Raw genomic sequence first — 18,830 nt, forward strand, 5'->3', positions numbered from 1 at the left:
TAGGACGTCATTTTCCTCGACCGGGGGTGGCTACCGCCACTCTTGATAGGAAGTTTCAATAGATTTTTGTCATCAGCCGATTTTGAAACAACCATCAGTAAAGATATCCATCATGCCTCTGTTCAATTCATGGGTGAAGTCTGTAGTGAGTCATGAGTGACATCATTAGCATCTCTGAACTAGCTCTAATGTACTACAATTTTTTATTTGCCAGGAGATTGCCTTGTTTTGCAAAGCATAGCAAAAGAATAACTACAGCAGCTTGGAATTCAGAAAACATTTTAGGTTTTGGATCTGAAGACTGCACAATATCGCTGAATAACATTCAGGGAGACAGTTTGCATGTTATCACAGTCAGAGCAGAGCCATCAAATCTACGGTTCCTGGAGCACAGCGTCAACAGCAAATTTGGTGGAGAAAGTATGGTGAGTTCTTAAATCATAATTATTTTTTCACTCAAGAAAACAAAAATTTTTTTGTAAATATGATTAACTTAAACTGTATTCTCTGGTAAAAATTACTATTCCGTGAGATTTGTCTCATCGGTCCATTTTGACTTGATTACTTACCTATTCCCAGGAAAGCCTGTGTAAATTCACCGAGCAACACTGTAACACATGGCACAATGTATCGCCACATCAAAATGCCATGTATTAAGAACTCTCACTATAATTCGGCAGTGACTAGATATTGTCTGTTGAGGAGGTATTGGGACCAGTCGATAGCAAATGAATCGTATCGTGCGAAAACCGCTAATGTCTCTAACTTTCAGAAAACCGAAAAAAAATTGCTTAAGCCATTAAAATTGCAGATTGAAAAATTTTTGAAAGTTAATTATCGTAGGAGTGGAATGTGGAGAAAGATTCCTAACTTTCCTCGACCCCTCTCCTTTCTTGAACGGAGTAATTGAGAACAAGAGATACTGGACATCAGCGGTTTTTGCATGACTTGTAAAAAGTGCCAAGTTATGAAGCAAAGAGTCTAAAACGATAGAATGTCATTCATATAAAGTAAACGAAGTGAAATTCTTGACAATGGAGATGTTGCACGTTTGAAGAATTTACGATTTGACTGTTGATTCTTATGTAGGTAAAAGTTCGCGAGAAATACGATGGTGCCACTGTGTTTCTCTGAAATCAACTCCCAAGCTCAAAAAAAGCTCTGAAGTTGAGGTCAAAATGGAAGGGATATCCCTTGCTATCCTGAGAGTCTACCTCTACATCAAGAAGAACTCTCCATGCAAAGATAGGGAGCAAGTACATTAGCAGGGTTGCCATGTTTTCAGTTTTGGAGTCCCCAAATAAAGTGGCAGCCCTGTCAATGTATTTGCTCCCTACGCTCCCTATCTTTGCATGGAGAGTTTGTTTTGATGTAGAGGTGGACTTTCAGGATAGCGTGGGATATCCCCTCCATTTTGACCTCAACTTCAGAGCTTTTTTTGAGCTTGGGAGTTGATTTCAGAGAAACACAGCGGCACCATCGTGTTTCTTGCGAACTTTTACATAAGAATCAACAGTCAAATCGCAAATTCCTCACACATGCAACATCTCCATTGCGACATTCAAAAGAGAATTCATCACAGAGCTAGCGGCATTAAAATTGATATTAGTGGTTTTTGCACAATGGGCCTGTTGCAAACTTTTGCTGGAGCAAGAACAAGAGTTGTTACTCATAAAATGTGTTTCTAAAATCAGGATGAGCGCATCGGCAAAGTTTGAAGTGCACTCCTTACTTCACAATATGCAGAAGAAATTTGCGATTTTTCGAGCTTCCCTCTTCAAGAACGATACCACGGCACAGGTAAGCATTTCGTTAGAGGAGTCATTCCGTCCAATCTCTGCTCACAAGGATACTACGCAATATTCAACATAGCCGACACCAATCCGCCAAAACACATGTGACGGGACGATGATTCTAACCACCTGATAACAATCGGTGTGTTTATATTCACATTTTTCTCGTGTTGATAGATATCCGCCTTGATTGACCTCATGCTCTCTTCAATCTGCGCACGGAAGCGTAGGCCATGTTGAGCAGGGATTGAATGGAACGACTCCTCTAACGAAATGTTCACCTGTGCCGTAGTAACCTTTTTGAAGCGGGAAGCTTAAAAATCGCAAATTTCTTAAGCAGATTGTGACGTTTATAGCGGATTTCAGAGTTTGCAGATGTGCTCATCGTGATTTTTGAAACATCATCTCTAAGGAACAAATCTTATTATTGTTCTAGCAAAAGTGTGCAACAGGCCCATTTCTGCGTGGTCGGTTCCAGAGAGTCGCAAACACAGATATTTAAGTATTTATTGAAAAATTAACTAAAAGTATCTTTTAAGAGCAAAACAATCGAAAGGAACATAAAAAGAGGAACTTTAATCTCTTTTCAAACAATTTCTACTAAAGATCTTATATATAGCTCATTATACTTCTTCTGACTCACATTACTTTTCTCATTGGAAGAGTCATTTGCTTCAGCTACTAGCCAATTTTCTAAGTCATCATAGTATTCTAGAAAGTCTTCAGGTATGTATGATTTAAATTCATTAACGCAGCGGATTGTCACGACCTACAACGAATGATGGACATCAGCCATTTTTGCATGATTTGGGGCACGGTCCCCATTTAAAAAGGGGCTCAAACCCAAAAGCTGGATATTTTCATCATATCAACGAATGTATATGTGTAACCTCCAAGAGTATTATAATTCAAATATCTGAAAATTACAAAAAATTGACATTAGCTGTTTTTGCGCAGCGCGATTCAAATATCATTTGGCATTCTTTTATTATAATTTCCATGGAAATAATCTCAGTTACAAGACAAGAATGTAAGGACAGTACAAACTCCACAAGCAAAAAAGAGGAATTTATCCAGATTTATTTAACGAATGAAATGGAAATAATGACTAACAGGAAAATAAGTTAAACTCTGTTCAACATATTGAAAAGAGTACCAACACTCAAGTCATAGACATAATAGGAAACAAAAATATGAAGTGCAGAATATGGGGTATCCCAGATCACCCGTGTCAAGCTTTTTTCTCGGTTTTTTCACGACGAACGAAGTCAAGGACCGCAGGGCTGAATAGGGAACTGACGGAAAGGAATCCGAATTTCATGGTCCTGAAACTCCCCTGTCACCTTTGGGGGGTAAGGGGGAGGGGGAGTCACGATCCTAAAAGTCAATAAGGTTTCCGACCGAATCAAGATTTAATCGTATAGGAATTGTAGACTACGGAAACTTTCACTCGACATTGATCCCTAAAAATCCAAAATCGGCCCACCCTAGGCCCACAAATGATCCCAAAAAAGAAAGGTGCAGTACCTCCTTTCATAATTTCCCTTTGCCGCAAAATTGACGTAGATTCTCCGAAAAAAGACGGTAACCCAGGTAGTTGACCCGAATATATCCGTATTTCATAGTTATGAAGCCCCCCTAGGAGTTCAAAGGGGGGGGGGGGGCTTTATTTTGAAAGTCGGGGCTCCTTTATGAATCTCAAATGGATAGCATCGTAATGAAAGAGTTCAACACAAAACCTTATTTCACCTCAAAGAGCTCAAATTGGCACACTCATGGCGCAAAATAAACCCTGTTTTTCGGAGGGGGCGGCGCCCCCTCCGAAAATTGTTCTGCGGTCGCAAAATTGGCGTAGATTCTCCGAGAGAAGGTGGTATCCTGGGTAATTGACACCGAGGGGGTCACGAGAGCTCTGAGACCACGAAATTTGGGTTTCTTGGTGTCAATTACCGAAGATTCCACTTTTTTCCTGAGAATTTTTGTGAAATTTGCGACTAAAAAGCAATTTTTTCAGGAGGCAACGCCCACCTCTTCGGGGAATTATTTTTAGGCGTTAGGCGGGTTAATTTGAACTCTGGGGGTCAATTAAGATTTTTGTTGTACTCTTCAATTTGGATGCAATCAATTTACGATTTGGAAATGAGCCCCGACTTTTAAAATTGAGATCCCCCGTTTACCCTTCAAGGGTGCCTGGGGGGGGGGGGGGGGTTCGAGGCCATGAAATTCGGATTTCTTTGGGTTGATTACCTGGGCCTTTATCTTCCTCTGGAGAATCTACTTCAATTTTGTTACCCAAGAGAAAGAATCGTGCACGATCCTTATGGGAACTTTCAGGATTGTAACCTCTCCCCCCCCACTTTAACCTTGCAAGGGTGACTGGGTGATTTTGGGGCCATGAATTTTAGATTCGTTCGGATCATTCCTCTTTTCAACCCCCGGGTCCGTCACTCCGTACGACCTAAAACAACCGAGAAAAAAGCTTAGTACGGGTAGTCGGGGACACCCAAACCTTCAGGTATAAGAAAATGTAAGTAGCATCAATGAGGGAGAAGAGAGACCAACATTGAAATAAATGAAACACAAGCACTGACCAATTGACGCAGAAGCTCTGTCACAAAACATAGATAAAGCATAAAATATGGTAATGAAATAAAAATGAAACCTCAAAACTCACTATCAGTACAAAAGTGCTGCCCCAATGAGATACATACCACTATTTTCAATTTTGTTTTTGGTCTTATTCTAATTTTTTTTTTTTTTTTTTTTTTTTAATTTTTTGTCTCACAGGGAGGTGTTGTTATTGGAGGGAAAAATTTATCTTTATTCAGTATCAAAGATCCGTCCAACTTAATGGAATTAATGTTTCAAACTCGATATGGTTCCATCGTTGATTATCATTGGTAAAAGTGTTTTGTATATTTTTTTATTGATCTAGCCTTATTTTTATTTTATGCTTGAAAATCTGATGTTAAATTTTTCCGCCAAATTTTAATGTAACGATTTCCCGAGAAAAATCTCTTTTATATGGATTCCAGTAAGCACATTATGGCTTTTAAATAGCACTTGGCCAATTCCTCAAGCGGACTGTCATGCTGCTGAACTAGGCCTTGCATCGGGCTCTGAGCCTGCTCTTCTTTTGCTACAGCCCAGCTCAAATAGAGACTACAAGCCTTCCCAACAAGTGATTGCGGAGCAATTCTACATAGCTCCGATCAATGGGGCGGTTTAGTACAAATCTTGGTTCCGGAGGTACTTTCAGGCACTGAAAACAATTCAAATAGCATTTAAGGCCTCATTTGTAAAAATAAAGTCCCCAATCGATGGTGATTCTACCAAATTACATAACTTGATTTGCAATATTGCAGACTTCCTGTCATACTTGACTTCCTAACTGGGCAAGTACTCCACGTCAATTCTTAAAAACTTCCTTGACTTTTCTTCTCTGTAAGAGGCAAATGCTGAAAAAACTTTAAGGAGTGATGTTGATTTGTTCTCTCTCAAATAATTAAAATAGGAGTGGAGATTTTTAACACCGCAAACGAGGTACAAGGTTTGGGAGTTTCACGGTTGTAATGTCATTTGAAGAGGTTATGGTGCCTACTTTCTTATCTACCCACCTCATTTTAAATTGAAGCCTGTTCTGGTGCGAGTGTGCCATACTACTTCAGTAACCTTAAACAATTAAGTAAGACATTTGAAAGAATATTTCAAGCATCTGCATATCTATTTGAAGCGTGCCTTATCAGTGGAGTTAGGCTTGAAATTGACTTTTTACCTAAGGTGATTCTATGTGATCTACGGACTAGATCTGCGACCACGCTGCACTATGGTCCACAGACCCTATTTAACGGAACTTTAGTCAAATTTTGAGGGTGGAAAAAATTAAAGTTTGGCACTACAGTTTTATCATACATACTCTCATGGATCGTCACCTAAGTTTTCATCGACTAATAATGATTTATAAGATTGTGACGGACCCTAACAACAGAGCGCGCGGTAGGTCTTCATTAGCTGATTGTGAGCTGCATTCGGTGGTGCGTTACAGGGTGTTTATTTTACCGAGTTACGCCTCATCTATGTAAATTTTTGGGCAACGTGGATCCACCTGATAGCAAGTGACTTCCTTTTCACCCCGTTTCATTAATTTTGAACCGAAATTTGTATGCTTTTGAACGCTCCAAACATACGCCAAAAAATGCTAGAAATCAGTGAAATTCGTAATTTTTAGGAAGCTCTAACTTTTTTTTAATTCTAGTTAATGCTTTGCGGATTGAAAAATCTTGTTCAACATATCCTTGACTTTAAAATGATGCCAATTTAAATTGCGCCTTTTTGCAACTAACGGTCGAAATTAATTTTTTTCGGAGTGCACCTCCGTACATCAAAATGTGGAATATTCCATGCATTTTTGGCGTTTTTGCGACTGTTAAATTTTTTCTAGGTACAAAATAAAAGTATTCCGATGTATTTTGAACTACTGAGTCCGAAAATGACCTTTGTATTTTCTTATCACCTCTCACTTTTCCGAAAAAGCAACTTTTTCCCGGGAAAATGAGCAATTTTGACGTATTTTTGTCATAATTGCAATTCATGTTGATAAATTATACTGGACCCGTGATAAAGAGATTCTGTCATGTATATTAAGCTGCTAAATCCGAATATGAAATAGGTTTTGGTTAATCACCCTCCAGTTCTCCGATAATGCCGATTTTTCCGCGCCTTTTGGGTAAAACCTTTCCCGGACTCTAAGTGTGCTAAAAATACGGTTTAAATTGATTTCGATGTTTGATATATCGATTCTTATGTATTTTGACTTGCTAAACCCGAATATGACCTTAGATTTTTCCTATCACCCCTCATTATCCCGGAAAATTTAATTTTCCTCGGAAAACGAGCTTTTTTGGTATTTTTCCGACGATTTTCCGTATTCTGAGGAAAACGGGGGTCTGTAAGAGGCAATTTGAGGTCGAACTCCGGTTAAATGTTTCTTAAGACGTCATAGAAGACCTAAAGAGGAACTTGGAAAATCGCTACAGCTCCATAGAATAGGAAAATTGGCGCAAAAATACCGAAAAAGCTCGTTCTCCGAGGAAAATTGAATTTTCCGGGATAATGAGGGGTGATAGGAAAAATCTAAGGTCATATTTGGGTTTAGCAAGTCAAAATACATAAGAATCGATATATCAAACATCGAAATCAATTTAAACCGTATTTTTAGCACAAGAGTCCGGGAAAGGTTTTACTCAAAAGGCGCGGAAAAATCGGCATCATCGGAGAACTGGAGGGTGATAAACCAAAACCTATGTCATATTCGGATTTAGCAGCTTAATATACATGACAGAATCGCTTTACCACGGGTCCAGTATAATTTATCAACATGAATTGCAATTATGACAAAAATACGTCAAAATTGCTCATTTTCCCGGGAAAAAGTCGCTTTTTCGGAAAAAAGAGAGGTGATAAGAAAAAACAAAGGTCATTTTCGGACTCAGTAGATCAAAATACATCGAACTAGTACTATTTAGTACCTGAAAAAAATTTTACCTACATGTTGCAGAGGTCAACAGTCGCAAAAACACCAAAAATGTCCATTTTTCCGGGTAAAATCGGCTTTACCGGAAATTTTAAGGGTGATGGACCAAAACGGAGGTCATATTCGGATTTACCGCCTAAAAATAAATGAGAATAGTCTGATCTCGACAGAGAGACACTTTTGTTATTATTTTTATACATGTCTAAATAGGGTGGAAAAAATCTTCAGTCTTAAAAGCGCCAGAAATCACATTTAAGGTTAAGTTTCTCGGTCAGGATGTTAATATTTTGTTAAACTAAGATGTAAAATGAAATCAGCGACCCAAAAAACATAAGATCCAACACCTTTTATAACGGTGCAGTGCATTTTCGAATAAAGTTCCGTTAAATCCAGTCTGTGGACCATAGTGCGCTGTGCTGTCTCACAGTTTATGTCTTTGAGAAGCAATAATTACCGTTGCGTACAAGTTAATACAAGAAACTGATCCATTGCAGCATTAACACTGAGCAGAATGACATCAAATTTGTCAAGATATATTGTTTTATACTTGAACTATGATGACGGACGTCGCCAATTGACTCAATGTGTAAGAGAGAGTCATTACAGCACTATCCCTTTCTCACACATTGAGTCAATAGGCGACGTCCGTCATCGTAGTTTAAGGTATTTTACCATGAATCTACACTTTGATGTCATTCTACTCAGTACTAATACTGTTACACGTTGTGGATCAGTTTTTTGGATTTACTTGTAAATAACGATAATGATTGCTGCTCATAGACACAAACTGCATGCAGCGCAACGAAGTGGTGAATTTCGTCCCCATAAATCACTTGGAATCACCTCAAGGAGGCTAAAATCAAAGGGTTATTGTAGAGGGCGGCTATCCCAGCAAAATGGCTAAGAGAGCCAACCTCTATACTAAAACTCAGGAGACGTGAGATGAAATGAAGAAGAATGAAATGGTGGTGAACAAACTGTAATAGATGACTAAAATGAACATGTACAGAAACAACAGTGACACAAAAGGAACCTCTCTCTACATGGGTGGACACAGGGGGAATAATATGCGCTCCAGGTGCATCACACCTATGCTGGAGTAAGTGCGAGGCAACGCTCACAATACACTAAAGGCTAACATGGATATATACAAGGAGCGGATAAGCGGCGACGCTCAGGAGTCCTGACTAGACTGAACACTAAACAACCTATGGACCTAGAACTTTCATGGTGGGTGAAAAAGAATGAAATGATCAAGAGACTGTGAGCATGGCCTAACGAGACTAGGTCTGTCCTTCCAAAAACGAAGATAAGACCTCCACAGTGCATGACGTCGGCGGGAGCCCACTCGAGCGGGAAGTTTGAAAACACATGAGGTGTGGTTTCTAAGACGCGCTTGCGTAAGGTGGTCCGGTAGCCATATACCCGCCGCCAGTCACTGGAAAACAATAGAAAATAGAAGTTGTGTACGTTAACAGCGAGCGCCTCTGTTTCAATTTGTTAGCATTTAGTCGGGCCTCTAACCTTTCATACTCTTTGCGCTAGACAGCAGTGTTGAGCTCGGATACTACATTATCCCATAAGTAAGTAGAGTGATTCTCTCTTTTTCAAAAGGAGAAGCAGCCCCTCTTCAAAAAATTCAAGTTCGTTAAATTGACGTGGAAGCTCCCCAAAAGATGTAAATTGTGGGTAATCGACCCCAAGAAATCCGAATTTGAGGGTCCTGTCATCCCCAGAGGCTTCTTTGGTGGAATACACGGAGTTCCAAACTTGTTGGAACCAGTGCGGGGCCACCCTTTTACCTCGCTAGAGAAGCCTTTTGGGACATCAAAACCCTCAAATTCAGATTCCTTGGGGTCGAATACTCATGTAATAAATTTTCTCCGAGCCTCTACATAATTTTAGCAAACTTGCAGTTTTTGAAGGGGGGCTCCATCCCCCACCTTTAGGAGTTAGTATTTCGGACACGGTTGGGCCGATTTTGGTTTTCTTGCAGTCAACATTGAATTTATTTGTATTTTCCGATTCGTATGAAATAATTTCAAAATTTTGACTTAAACCCTGACTAATGAAATGAAGTACGGACTCCCCTTTTACTCCCCAATGAAAGTGGGGGGGGGGGGGGCTCCAGGACCATAAAATTCGGATTCCTTCAGGTCGATTCCGTATTAGCACCTGCACCTGGACTTTATCAGACCTAAAATAACCAAGAAAAAGGCCTGGTGCGATAGCTCTAGGCCACCCTGTATCAGGAAGACAGTAGCGTTTCTAAACGAATGAAATACTTTTGTGAGAACTATCCTGAAAGTGTGCAACCACCAATCTTCGGATTTTCATATGCACTATTTGCACTCCTGACAGGGTGCGATATTCCAGCGACTCCGTAATGGTGCGGTATCAGATATAAGGGTACTTCCAGAAAAAAGGGAATCATAGCAGAAAATAGTTTTTATTTCCCTTCTCTAGCACAAATACTGATAAAATTCTGAAAAATATATGGCATTGCGTCATCCTTGGAATCGTCAACCCAAAATTTCTTGACTAAATATAATCAGATTGCAAAGAGGTATTCAAAAATAAGTTGAAATTTAATTTTTTACCTGACTTGTCTCAAAAACATACCCAACCTCTGCTTACTGCCCTAGCTCCAAAAATTTGATGAAACCTTGTCGTATTCGGCAGAAACTTTGTTCTGTTTTAACTGTTGCCTTGAAACTGAGTACCGCAGAAATTTTTCTTTTTCTGAAAACTTGATCAAAATTTCTAGATCCGCTCTCGCCTCATCGGTCCTATTATAGTCCAGTCAATCTGGCATTTTATTTTGCGAAAATCTGAGGAGAAAAAAGTAAGACGGATTTCCATGTAATGTTGGTCGCTGAATCCGAATCTGATGTTAGCCAACTTTTGCCCGGAAATGGCCGCCATCTTGAAAAAATGGCGGAAAATCACGTTTTTTCCCCGAAATCCCCCAAAATCTCACTTATTTTGGGGTTTTCGACTAAATGAGTTATCTTCATATTAAAAGTACGTAAAATTTCCTATCAAACGGTTTTTAGATTTTTGAAATCGAACAATTAGGGTAAAAGTTATGGGCGGTCGCGTTAGGGGTGGTTTTACGGGTTGATGAGTTTTTCATAAAATTTGCTGCGTAAAAACGCTGTAATGCCGTTGGAAGTGAAACGAAAAATCCGAGAATGGTTTGCATATGTCCCCCTTGGTACCAGTGACCCTCCGCCATGAAAAAATCCCCCACCCCCGCGGCCACGCCCCTCCCCCCGCGCCCCTCATTCAATGTGCACTTTTTTCAATTAAATCACACTAATTAAAAATGTCGAAAATGTATGCAAAACCCTCATGGACCACTTGGTTTTCCAACTCCCATCATCCCCCTTAACCCCGTTATGACCCCCCTCACCTATCCTTCCCTCCTCAACCCCCTCCCCGCCCCTCCACCCCTCCACCCCAAACCCTTATTAGCCATATAAGAGCCACCGAACCGATTCTGAAAGCAAGAATTTTTCTTAATTTTTTTTTTTTTTTTTTTTATAGGCGGGGAAAATCTTTTAAAGACTTCATCTTAGGCAGCTAGGAACCCAAGATGGGTGTGTGGGATTTCCACCCACTAAAAACCCCTCCGCTTTGGGTGCGCAAATTGAAAAAAAAACACTGAATGAATGTTGTCTTGAATCCGTGGTAAAAATTAGCAGTAGAGATCAGTGTTCCAAAATACTATAGACCTACAGACGGCTGTAAGTTTTCCTATAGCGTCTGTAGCCGACTATGCAATTTCTAATAGCCTTTCATGGCCCGTGGCCAAAAAGCTACAGCCAGGCGATATACTGTATAGCCCGGTGATATACTGAATAGCCCGGTGATAGGAACCATAGCCTGGCTGTACAATTGTTTATCGCTTCGTGTAGCCCGGCTGTATAATTTTTTATCGCTTCATGTAGCCCGGCTGTGTGATTTTCTTCGCTCCCTACAGCCAGTTATATAATTTTCTATCGCCTTCTATATCCGGTTATAAGAATTCCTATGGTTTTGGCAAAACACTGAATGAATGATGTTTTGAATAGCTATGTTTCTCTGTAACATTTTCCATAAATCCGCTCCAACCCGGTGAATTCGTTATTATACTGACTGTTGAAATTACAGAGTGAGAAATCGCGTTGACTTTTTTTGGAACTTCGGTTTGCTCTCAACTTTTTTGTTATTTAGAAAAATAGTATGAAGTAGGAGCTTCAGAGAATCTGGAATGTCTGATTCTGCGTTCTTAAAAAAATCATCAGATGCAGGATAGTTGTCTGTGTCGTGAACCTTTGTTCTGATATCCTCGAGAATAATTTTTGCAGCAGTTTCCACGATACGTAGCGTTTCAGCGTTTTTATTACTTTAAACCTGATTTTACCAAGCTTCGTTGAGAATCTTATCACCAAAACCGTGAAAAGATATCATTATTTGGTTTGGTTTGGTTATATTTTTAAGAACGCAGAATCCGACATTCCAGAGTCTTTGGAGCTCCTACTTGATACTAATATTCTAAATAACAAAAAAGTTAAGAGTAAACCGAAGTTCCAAAAAAAAAGTCAACGCGACATCTCACTCTGCAATTTCAGCAGTCAAACCTCGGTCATATAATTCGCCCATCCAAATCGGAGTTTCAGCGTATGTGTGCAATAAATTTGGATCGAAAAAATTGATTGCTGTATTGAATTCTCTCGCCTACGTTGCACTGTACCATGACATTTTGAAATTTGAAACCGCCGCTATTCTGCATGGACCCTTAAAAATCATTTTCGACGCTTTCTTTCAGTTTATATTCGATAATGCGGATTTTAATAGTCAGACGCTTGATGGAATGAACACCTTCCATGCTATGAGCGGCGTAATGTGTATCACACCACAATCATCAGTTCACCCTAATCAAGTAATACCTCGTAATTTATCTCAAAATCCGCAGGTAAAATAACTCGGGCCTTTGGAGTAACAACCGTTGAAATTTTTGAAAAGAAACGCCACGATGGAATGAAAGACATCAGAATTCTTGATTTGCAGACTATTAATAAATTGCCTTATCGTTATGAAATCTTAACGCTGGATTTGTTGTGGATTTATGGACATTTGATTAAAATACTGAATTTACCGAGTTGGAGCGGATTTATGGAAAATGTTACGGAGAAAAAAAAATCTCCGGTAAAAATTATCAATAGGAGCTGCGTTATTCAAAAAACCATAGGAATTCTTATAACCGGATATAGAAGGCGATAGAAAATTATATAACTGGCTGTAGGGAGCGAAGAAAATCACACAGCCGGGCTACATGAAGCGATAAAAAATTATACAGCCGGGCTACACGAAGCGATAAACAATTGTACAGCCAGGCTATGGTTCCTATCACCGGGCTATTCAGTATATCACCGGGCTATACAGTATATCGCCTGGCTGTAGCTTTTTGGCCACGGGCCATGAAAGGCTATTAGAAATTGCATAGTCGGCTACAGACGCTATAGGAAAACTTACAGCCGTCTGTAGGTCTATAGTATTTTGGAACACTGATCTCTACTGCTAATTTTTACCACGGATTCAAGACAACATTCATTCAGTGTTTTTTTTTTCAATTTGCGCACCCAAAGCGGAGGGGTTTTTAGTGGGTGGAAATCCCACACACCCATCTTGGGTTCCTAGCTGCCTAAGATGAAGTCTTTAAAACATTTTCCCCGCCTATAAAAAAAAAAAAAAAAAAAAAATTAAGAAAAATTCTTGCTTTCAGAATCGGTTCGGTGGCTCTTATATGGCTAATAAGGGTTTGGGGTGGAGGGGTGGAGGGGCGGGGAGGGGGTTGAGGAGGGAAGGATAGGTGAGGGGGGTCATAACGGGGTTAAGGGGGATGATGGGAGTTGGAAAACCAAGTGGTCCATGAGGGTTTTGCATACATTTTCGACATTTTTAATTAGTGTGATTTAATTGAAAAAAGTGCACATTGAATGAGGGGCGCGGGGGGAGGGGCGTGGCCGCGGGGGTGGGGGATTTTTTCATGGCGGAGGGTCACTGGTACCAAGGGGGACATATGCAAACCATTCTCGGATTTTTCGTTTCACTTCCAACGGCATTACAGCGTTTTTACGCAGCAAATTTTATGAAAAACTCATCAACCCGTAAAACCACCCCTAACGCGACCGCCCATAACTTTTACCCTAATTGTTCGATTTCAAAAATCTAAAAACCGTTTGATAGGAAATTTTACGTACTTTTAATATGAAGATAACTCATTTAGTCGAAAACCCCAAAATAAGTGAGATTTTGGGGGATTTCGGGGAAAAACGTGATTTTCCGCCATTTTTTCAAGATGGCGGCCATTTCCGGGCAAAAGTTGGCTAACATCAGATTCGGATTCAGCGACCAACATTACATGGAAATCCGTCTTACTTTTTTCTCCTCAGATTTTCGCAAAGTTGACCCTTTTTTGGCCAGATTGACTAGACTATAAGTGTGTCATACCTGTCATGCTAGTCCTTTGACTTTAAGATAACCAATTTTGCCCCAATTCAAAATATCCCACAGGGTTTTGACGCACAATGCTCTTGGCTTCAATGTATTAGAATTGTATGTTTTTATCTCTGTCAACAATTAAATTAATACTATGCAGTCATGTTATCAATAAAAGATTTAAATAAAAAAACCTCTGCTACAAAAGCTGATTTTTTCAATTGACAGCAAGGAAAAAGAAGGGTACTTTTGGCGTCCTGCACATCCTCACTTTCATGTATCTGAACAGGTTGATGTTGAAAAACAACCAGTCACAATTAAAGTATCAACTAAGTTCAATCTAAGTTGGGCCTTTAACTTTCAAGAGTTATTGAAAGAGCGTGATTGAAAATTTATTTCAAAGACGCACAAATGCCTCACCCGTCACACTGGAATGACCCATAACTATTTGTAATCTTGCTTGTGGGTTTTGAGATTCTAATTTGGCTCCTAAGAAAGGAGAGAAGAGACACATCTCTTCTGTTCCCGATTTTAATTTTGTGTTGGTCCATACGAGATGACAGCAATTTGCCTTAACATCAAAGATTCAATTTTAAGTGTGCCACCTCTTTTGAGCCAACGTTCACGACAGACCACTAACTAAATCTGACAAACCTTTCTTGCTCTGAGGATTGCGTATCTTTCTTTCACTGATTCATACAGCAAAAGGAAAATTCCTGGTGCCTATTCCCTCTCGATTGCTTGACCTGCACGGGACGAGTTCTGCAGGCATTATCTCTATTATTACTGCGTGTGGTCGACTTTACTGTGCCCCAGCGCCTTAAAGTCCTTTGGTTATTCGTCTAAATCAAAAGTTATGAGTTTCCTTGATATAGAGTAGTATGTATCTTTGTCAATCTTGTGTCGCCAAGCTCACATGAGTCCAGAGGTCTAGCAAGCTTTTGGAAAATATGTACATTTATTTCAGTGAACTATCCAGCTTCCTGGCCCAAAGAATCGAAGGAATATGTTATGTAAATTAACTTTGATGAACCTTTACCAAAAGATGCTCTTCTACAAAAAATCGTAGTGAAACGCCAAATTTATTGTGGCCACACCATTTTTAAAAAAAGGACTACGTGCAAAACGGGCCATTTGGGGCTCGGGGCGGATACCTTTGAAACTTGTCCTATTCATTCACCTAACAATGCCTCATCTTTTCCCAAAGTTTCAAGCCCCCCAAAAATTTTGGGGAGACGCGGCGGGGGGTCAAAGTTAAAAACCGGCAAAATTTTCGCGAAGTTATTCCTCGAAAACCAAGAAGTTTTGGAAAACGCGGTTTAAACGAGCGTATTCAGCGTGACGAGAGCTTTCAGAAAATGTGTAACATCATAGGGTTTTGTCAACTTCAGCTCGAGTTATCGCCTCCGAAACGCCGGAACGCTCAAAAAAGACCCCTTATTTTTTCACGTTTGGGCCGATTTAAAAAAAAGCCATTTTTTTATTTTGATGAAAAACTGATATGTCGTTCCTGACTCTCTGTAGCCCCTCTGGCTCTTTACCGCATGCTGGGGAAATGTTTTGGTCGCGAGTTATGAGAGCGGAAAGGAGCGAAGGTCGGAAAAATCGGCTATTTTAAACTGCGCGCGCGGCGTTGATCGGAGGGAAAACGTCCCCTCCCACTCAGTTCGGCGAATCACACTTCTCTGCCGACCTCGCATTGTTGCCACATGTCTCCTGATCCGTCGCCGCGCGCAGTTTAAAATAGCCGATTTTCCCGACCTTCACTCCTTTCCGCTCTTATAACTCGCGACCAAAACATTTCCCCAGCATGCGGTAAAGAGCCAGAGGGGCTACAGAGAGTCAGGAACAACATATCAGTTTTTCATCAAAATAAAAAAATGGTTTTTTTTTAAATCGGCCCAAACGTGAAAAAATAAGGGGTCTTTTTTGAGCGTTCCAGCGCTTCGGAGGCGATAACTCGAGCTGAAGTTGACAAAACCCTATGATGTTATACATTTTCTGAGAGCTCTCGTCACGCTGAATACGCTCGTTTAAACCGCGTTTTCCAAAACTTCTTGGTTTTCGAGTAATAAATTCGCGAAAATTTTGCCGGTTTTTAACTTTGACCCCCCGCCGCGTCTCCCCAAAATTTTTGGGGGGCTTGAAACTTTAAGAAAAGATGGGGCATTGTTAGGTGAATGAATAGGGCAAGTCTCAAAGGTTTCCGCCCCGAGCCCCAAATGGCCCATTTTGCACGTAGTCCTTTGAGATCCAAGCGGATATTGATGTTGGGGTGCTATTCGAGAACCCCCAGCAACAGTAAAAAATATTTGCAAACTTTTCACCACTTTGCCATAACAAATCACCATTCTAAAGTAATTCACTCCAGATTTAGTGCGAAATTAACGAACAACAGCACTTTCTAAAAATAGATCTTATCACAATTTATAATTTTTGTATTTTACAGGTATTGCAGTGGTTGTATATTATTAGGTTTTTCAAATGGATTTTTTGTCGCAATATCAACTCATCAAGAAGAAATTGGCCAGGAACTATTTCAGATTCAAAACCATTATGGCACTCTAGGTGGTATAGCGTATTGTCCTGAGGTTGGCAAGGTTGCCACATGCGGTGATAACAAGTAAGAGACTCATCATCTATATTTTATTGTGTGTTCTAGACCACTTGTCCACCATTTGTTCTCATAATCAACTCAAAATAGTGCTTTGTAATGAACACTGTGGCAACCTAATTCGAGGGACTTAAAATGGGAAAATATGTTTAGTAATGCTCTCCAGTTTATTCCTAAGGAGCATCAATTGCCATGCATTGAAATGCAATCGGATGATTCCTTGAAAAATTGCTGTCTGCAGGCAAAGTCTCTTGTATGTAATGTTAAGATGCTTTTGATTTGTGACCAGTAACTTAATGCAACAATGTACATAAAATCCTCTGAAATGTTAGATCATGAGGCAGAAACTTTCTGTTATAGTGTGAAGTATGGTGTCAGTTTACCAAAAATCGTATCAATTCAATCGTTTTTTCCTCCATAAGAGAAAAAAGGCTGTTTTGAGGGCCTGAAATACTTATTTCTTTCTCCCTTCTCCTTTTATCATCAATGCAGTTCAAAACTGTTTCCCCATGGACGACAGCTTGTTCCAAAAGTTGCAAATGGATATTAATTCTATTTTTTTACTTGTCAGATATTTTTATAAAATTTTAACTAGTATGAAAGTGGATAAACATGTGTATTGAATTTGATGCGGCATTGCATGTGTTCCAATGACTAGTAGTATTAAAATGGGAATTTAAGCCCAAAAGTTTTTAGCCAAATTGTGCAAAAAAATACGAATTAAATTACAGTGGTGTATGGTGATTATTGTCCAATATGGCAACGCTGTAAAAGTAAAAGTATTGCATGTTGCCCCTTCAATATGCGGGTTATGCAATGGTGTAGTGTAGCCCCTTCAATACGCAGGATATGCAATGGTGTATTTTTCAAGATGGCGGTTACAACGTTGCCGGGCGGTGCACATACATAAATGATTTGTATATGGGTGAAATTTTGCAACATCGAATTTTACAGTGTTGCCCGATGGTGCAAGAAATTAGTAAATTTTTCGATACAATGTTGTCAGATTGTGCAAAAAATTCGGATTTTCGGACTTGTAAAAATTTTCGGTTTCGAAAGACCGTATCTTACAGTAACGGCCTGGTGTCGGAGACTGGAGAGTAGGGTCTGATTCGGGAAATTGAAAAATTTTCGGAAAATCACCGTCCTCCGATCCGCCGCGGACCGATGCGATTCTTTTCCATTATCGAAGATCGGAAAACTGTACGGACCGAATTTTGATACAACTTTTTGTTTTCGAGATTTCGGACTTGTAAAATTTTCGCATCGATAGACCATATCTTACATTATGGGACAGGTATCGGAGACTGGAGAGGAGGGTCTGACTCAGGATATTAAAAAATTTTCTAAGTCCTACGCTGGAAAATATTTTCGGAAAATTACCCTCCTCCGACCCACCTCGGACCGATGCGATTATTTTACACTATCGAAGATCGGAAAACTGTACAGACCGAATTTTGATACGAGTTTTAGTTTTCGAGAAAATCCAACTTTTACCTAAGTCGCATGCGTATCTTATGTGCATACACGAGTTTTTATGCTTGCTTGAATACATGGGATTCTTGACTTTACTAATGACAGGTTGTATGTCTGATGGTTTTTTTTTTTTTTTTTTTTTTTTTTTATTCATGTAAATGTACATAGCAATTACACTTGAAATTTTCAGACCAGATAGGTCTTTATAAAATTTTACATTAACTTATACCTAATAAAGTATAATACACACCACTTTTTAGAGTTAATAACAGAATTCAAATATTGAGAGGGAATAAAATTACAAAAGAGATAAAGATTAGATAACTGAAACTAAAGTTAAGAAAATAAGGACATCAAGGTGAGAGCTAACTATTGAAAGAAAGAATTTTACGAAAGTTACGAAGAGATTGTAAGAAATGAAAATTAAAAATAGTTAACTTGAATGTTAAAAGAAAAGGGAGAAAAAGTGGGAAAAACTAACAATGAATAGCTATGTGAATTCTCATGTAAAACATGAGAGTTTTTTATTTAAGAGTGCGTGACCCCGTCAGTCGACAAAGACTAAATCGGGGGCCAGTGGCACGAGCCTAACACTGGCGAAAGCGAGCCGTTGCCAACTCGTGGGGTTTTCTTCTTTTAAGACGGCGTGGAGCCTCCATCCAGTCCAGGAGCGTTATCGCTTCCGGGTTAGGGTGTACTCCCAAACGCTCTTCATAGTTGTTATACAACCTGGATATATATGAATCCATTTCTTCTATCCCGAGCTCGCTACGAATATCTGCGTTACGCTCGTACCACCTGGCCCCCGCCATTTGTCTTAAAATTTTGTTTTGTGTGCGCTCAATGATCTTTAAATTGGAAGATGCAGCACAGGCCCACATCTGACTGCCGTAGGTCCAGATTGGCCTTATCATGGATTTATAGAGTA

At 39.7% G+C, this 18,830-nt stretch overlaps 1 protein-coding gene across 2 annotated transcripts in view; it reads left to right on the forward strand.

Moving 5' to 3' along the window:
• The window catches only part of Oseg6 (intraflagellar transport protein Oseg6), a 142,887-nt gene that overhangs the window by 14,702 nt on the left and 109,355 nt on the right, over nucleotides 1-18,830 (forward strand). For both annotated transcript variants that reach the window (XM_072306455.1, XM_072306456.1), the window contains 3 exons: nucleotides 215-425; nucleotides 4,581-4,693; nucleotides 16,262-16,435. In XM_072306455.1, coding sequence (XP_072162556.1) covers nucleotides 215-425; nucleotides 4,581-4,693; nucleotides 16,262-16,435 — 498 coding nt within the window. The remainder of the gene's footprint in view (nucleotides 1-214; nucleotides 426-4,580; nucleotides 4,694-16,261; nucleotides 16,436-18,830) is intronic.

This window comes from Bemisia tabaci, chromosome 1 (assembly GCF_918797505.1).
Source record: "Bemisia tabaci chromosome 1, PGI_BMITA_v3".
NCBI lineage: Eukaryota > Metazoa > Arthropoda > Insecta > Hemiptera > Aleyrodidae > Bemisia > Bemisia tabaci.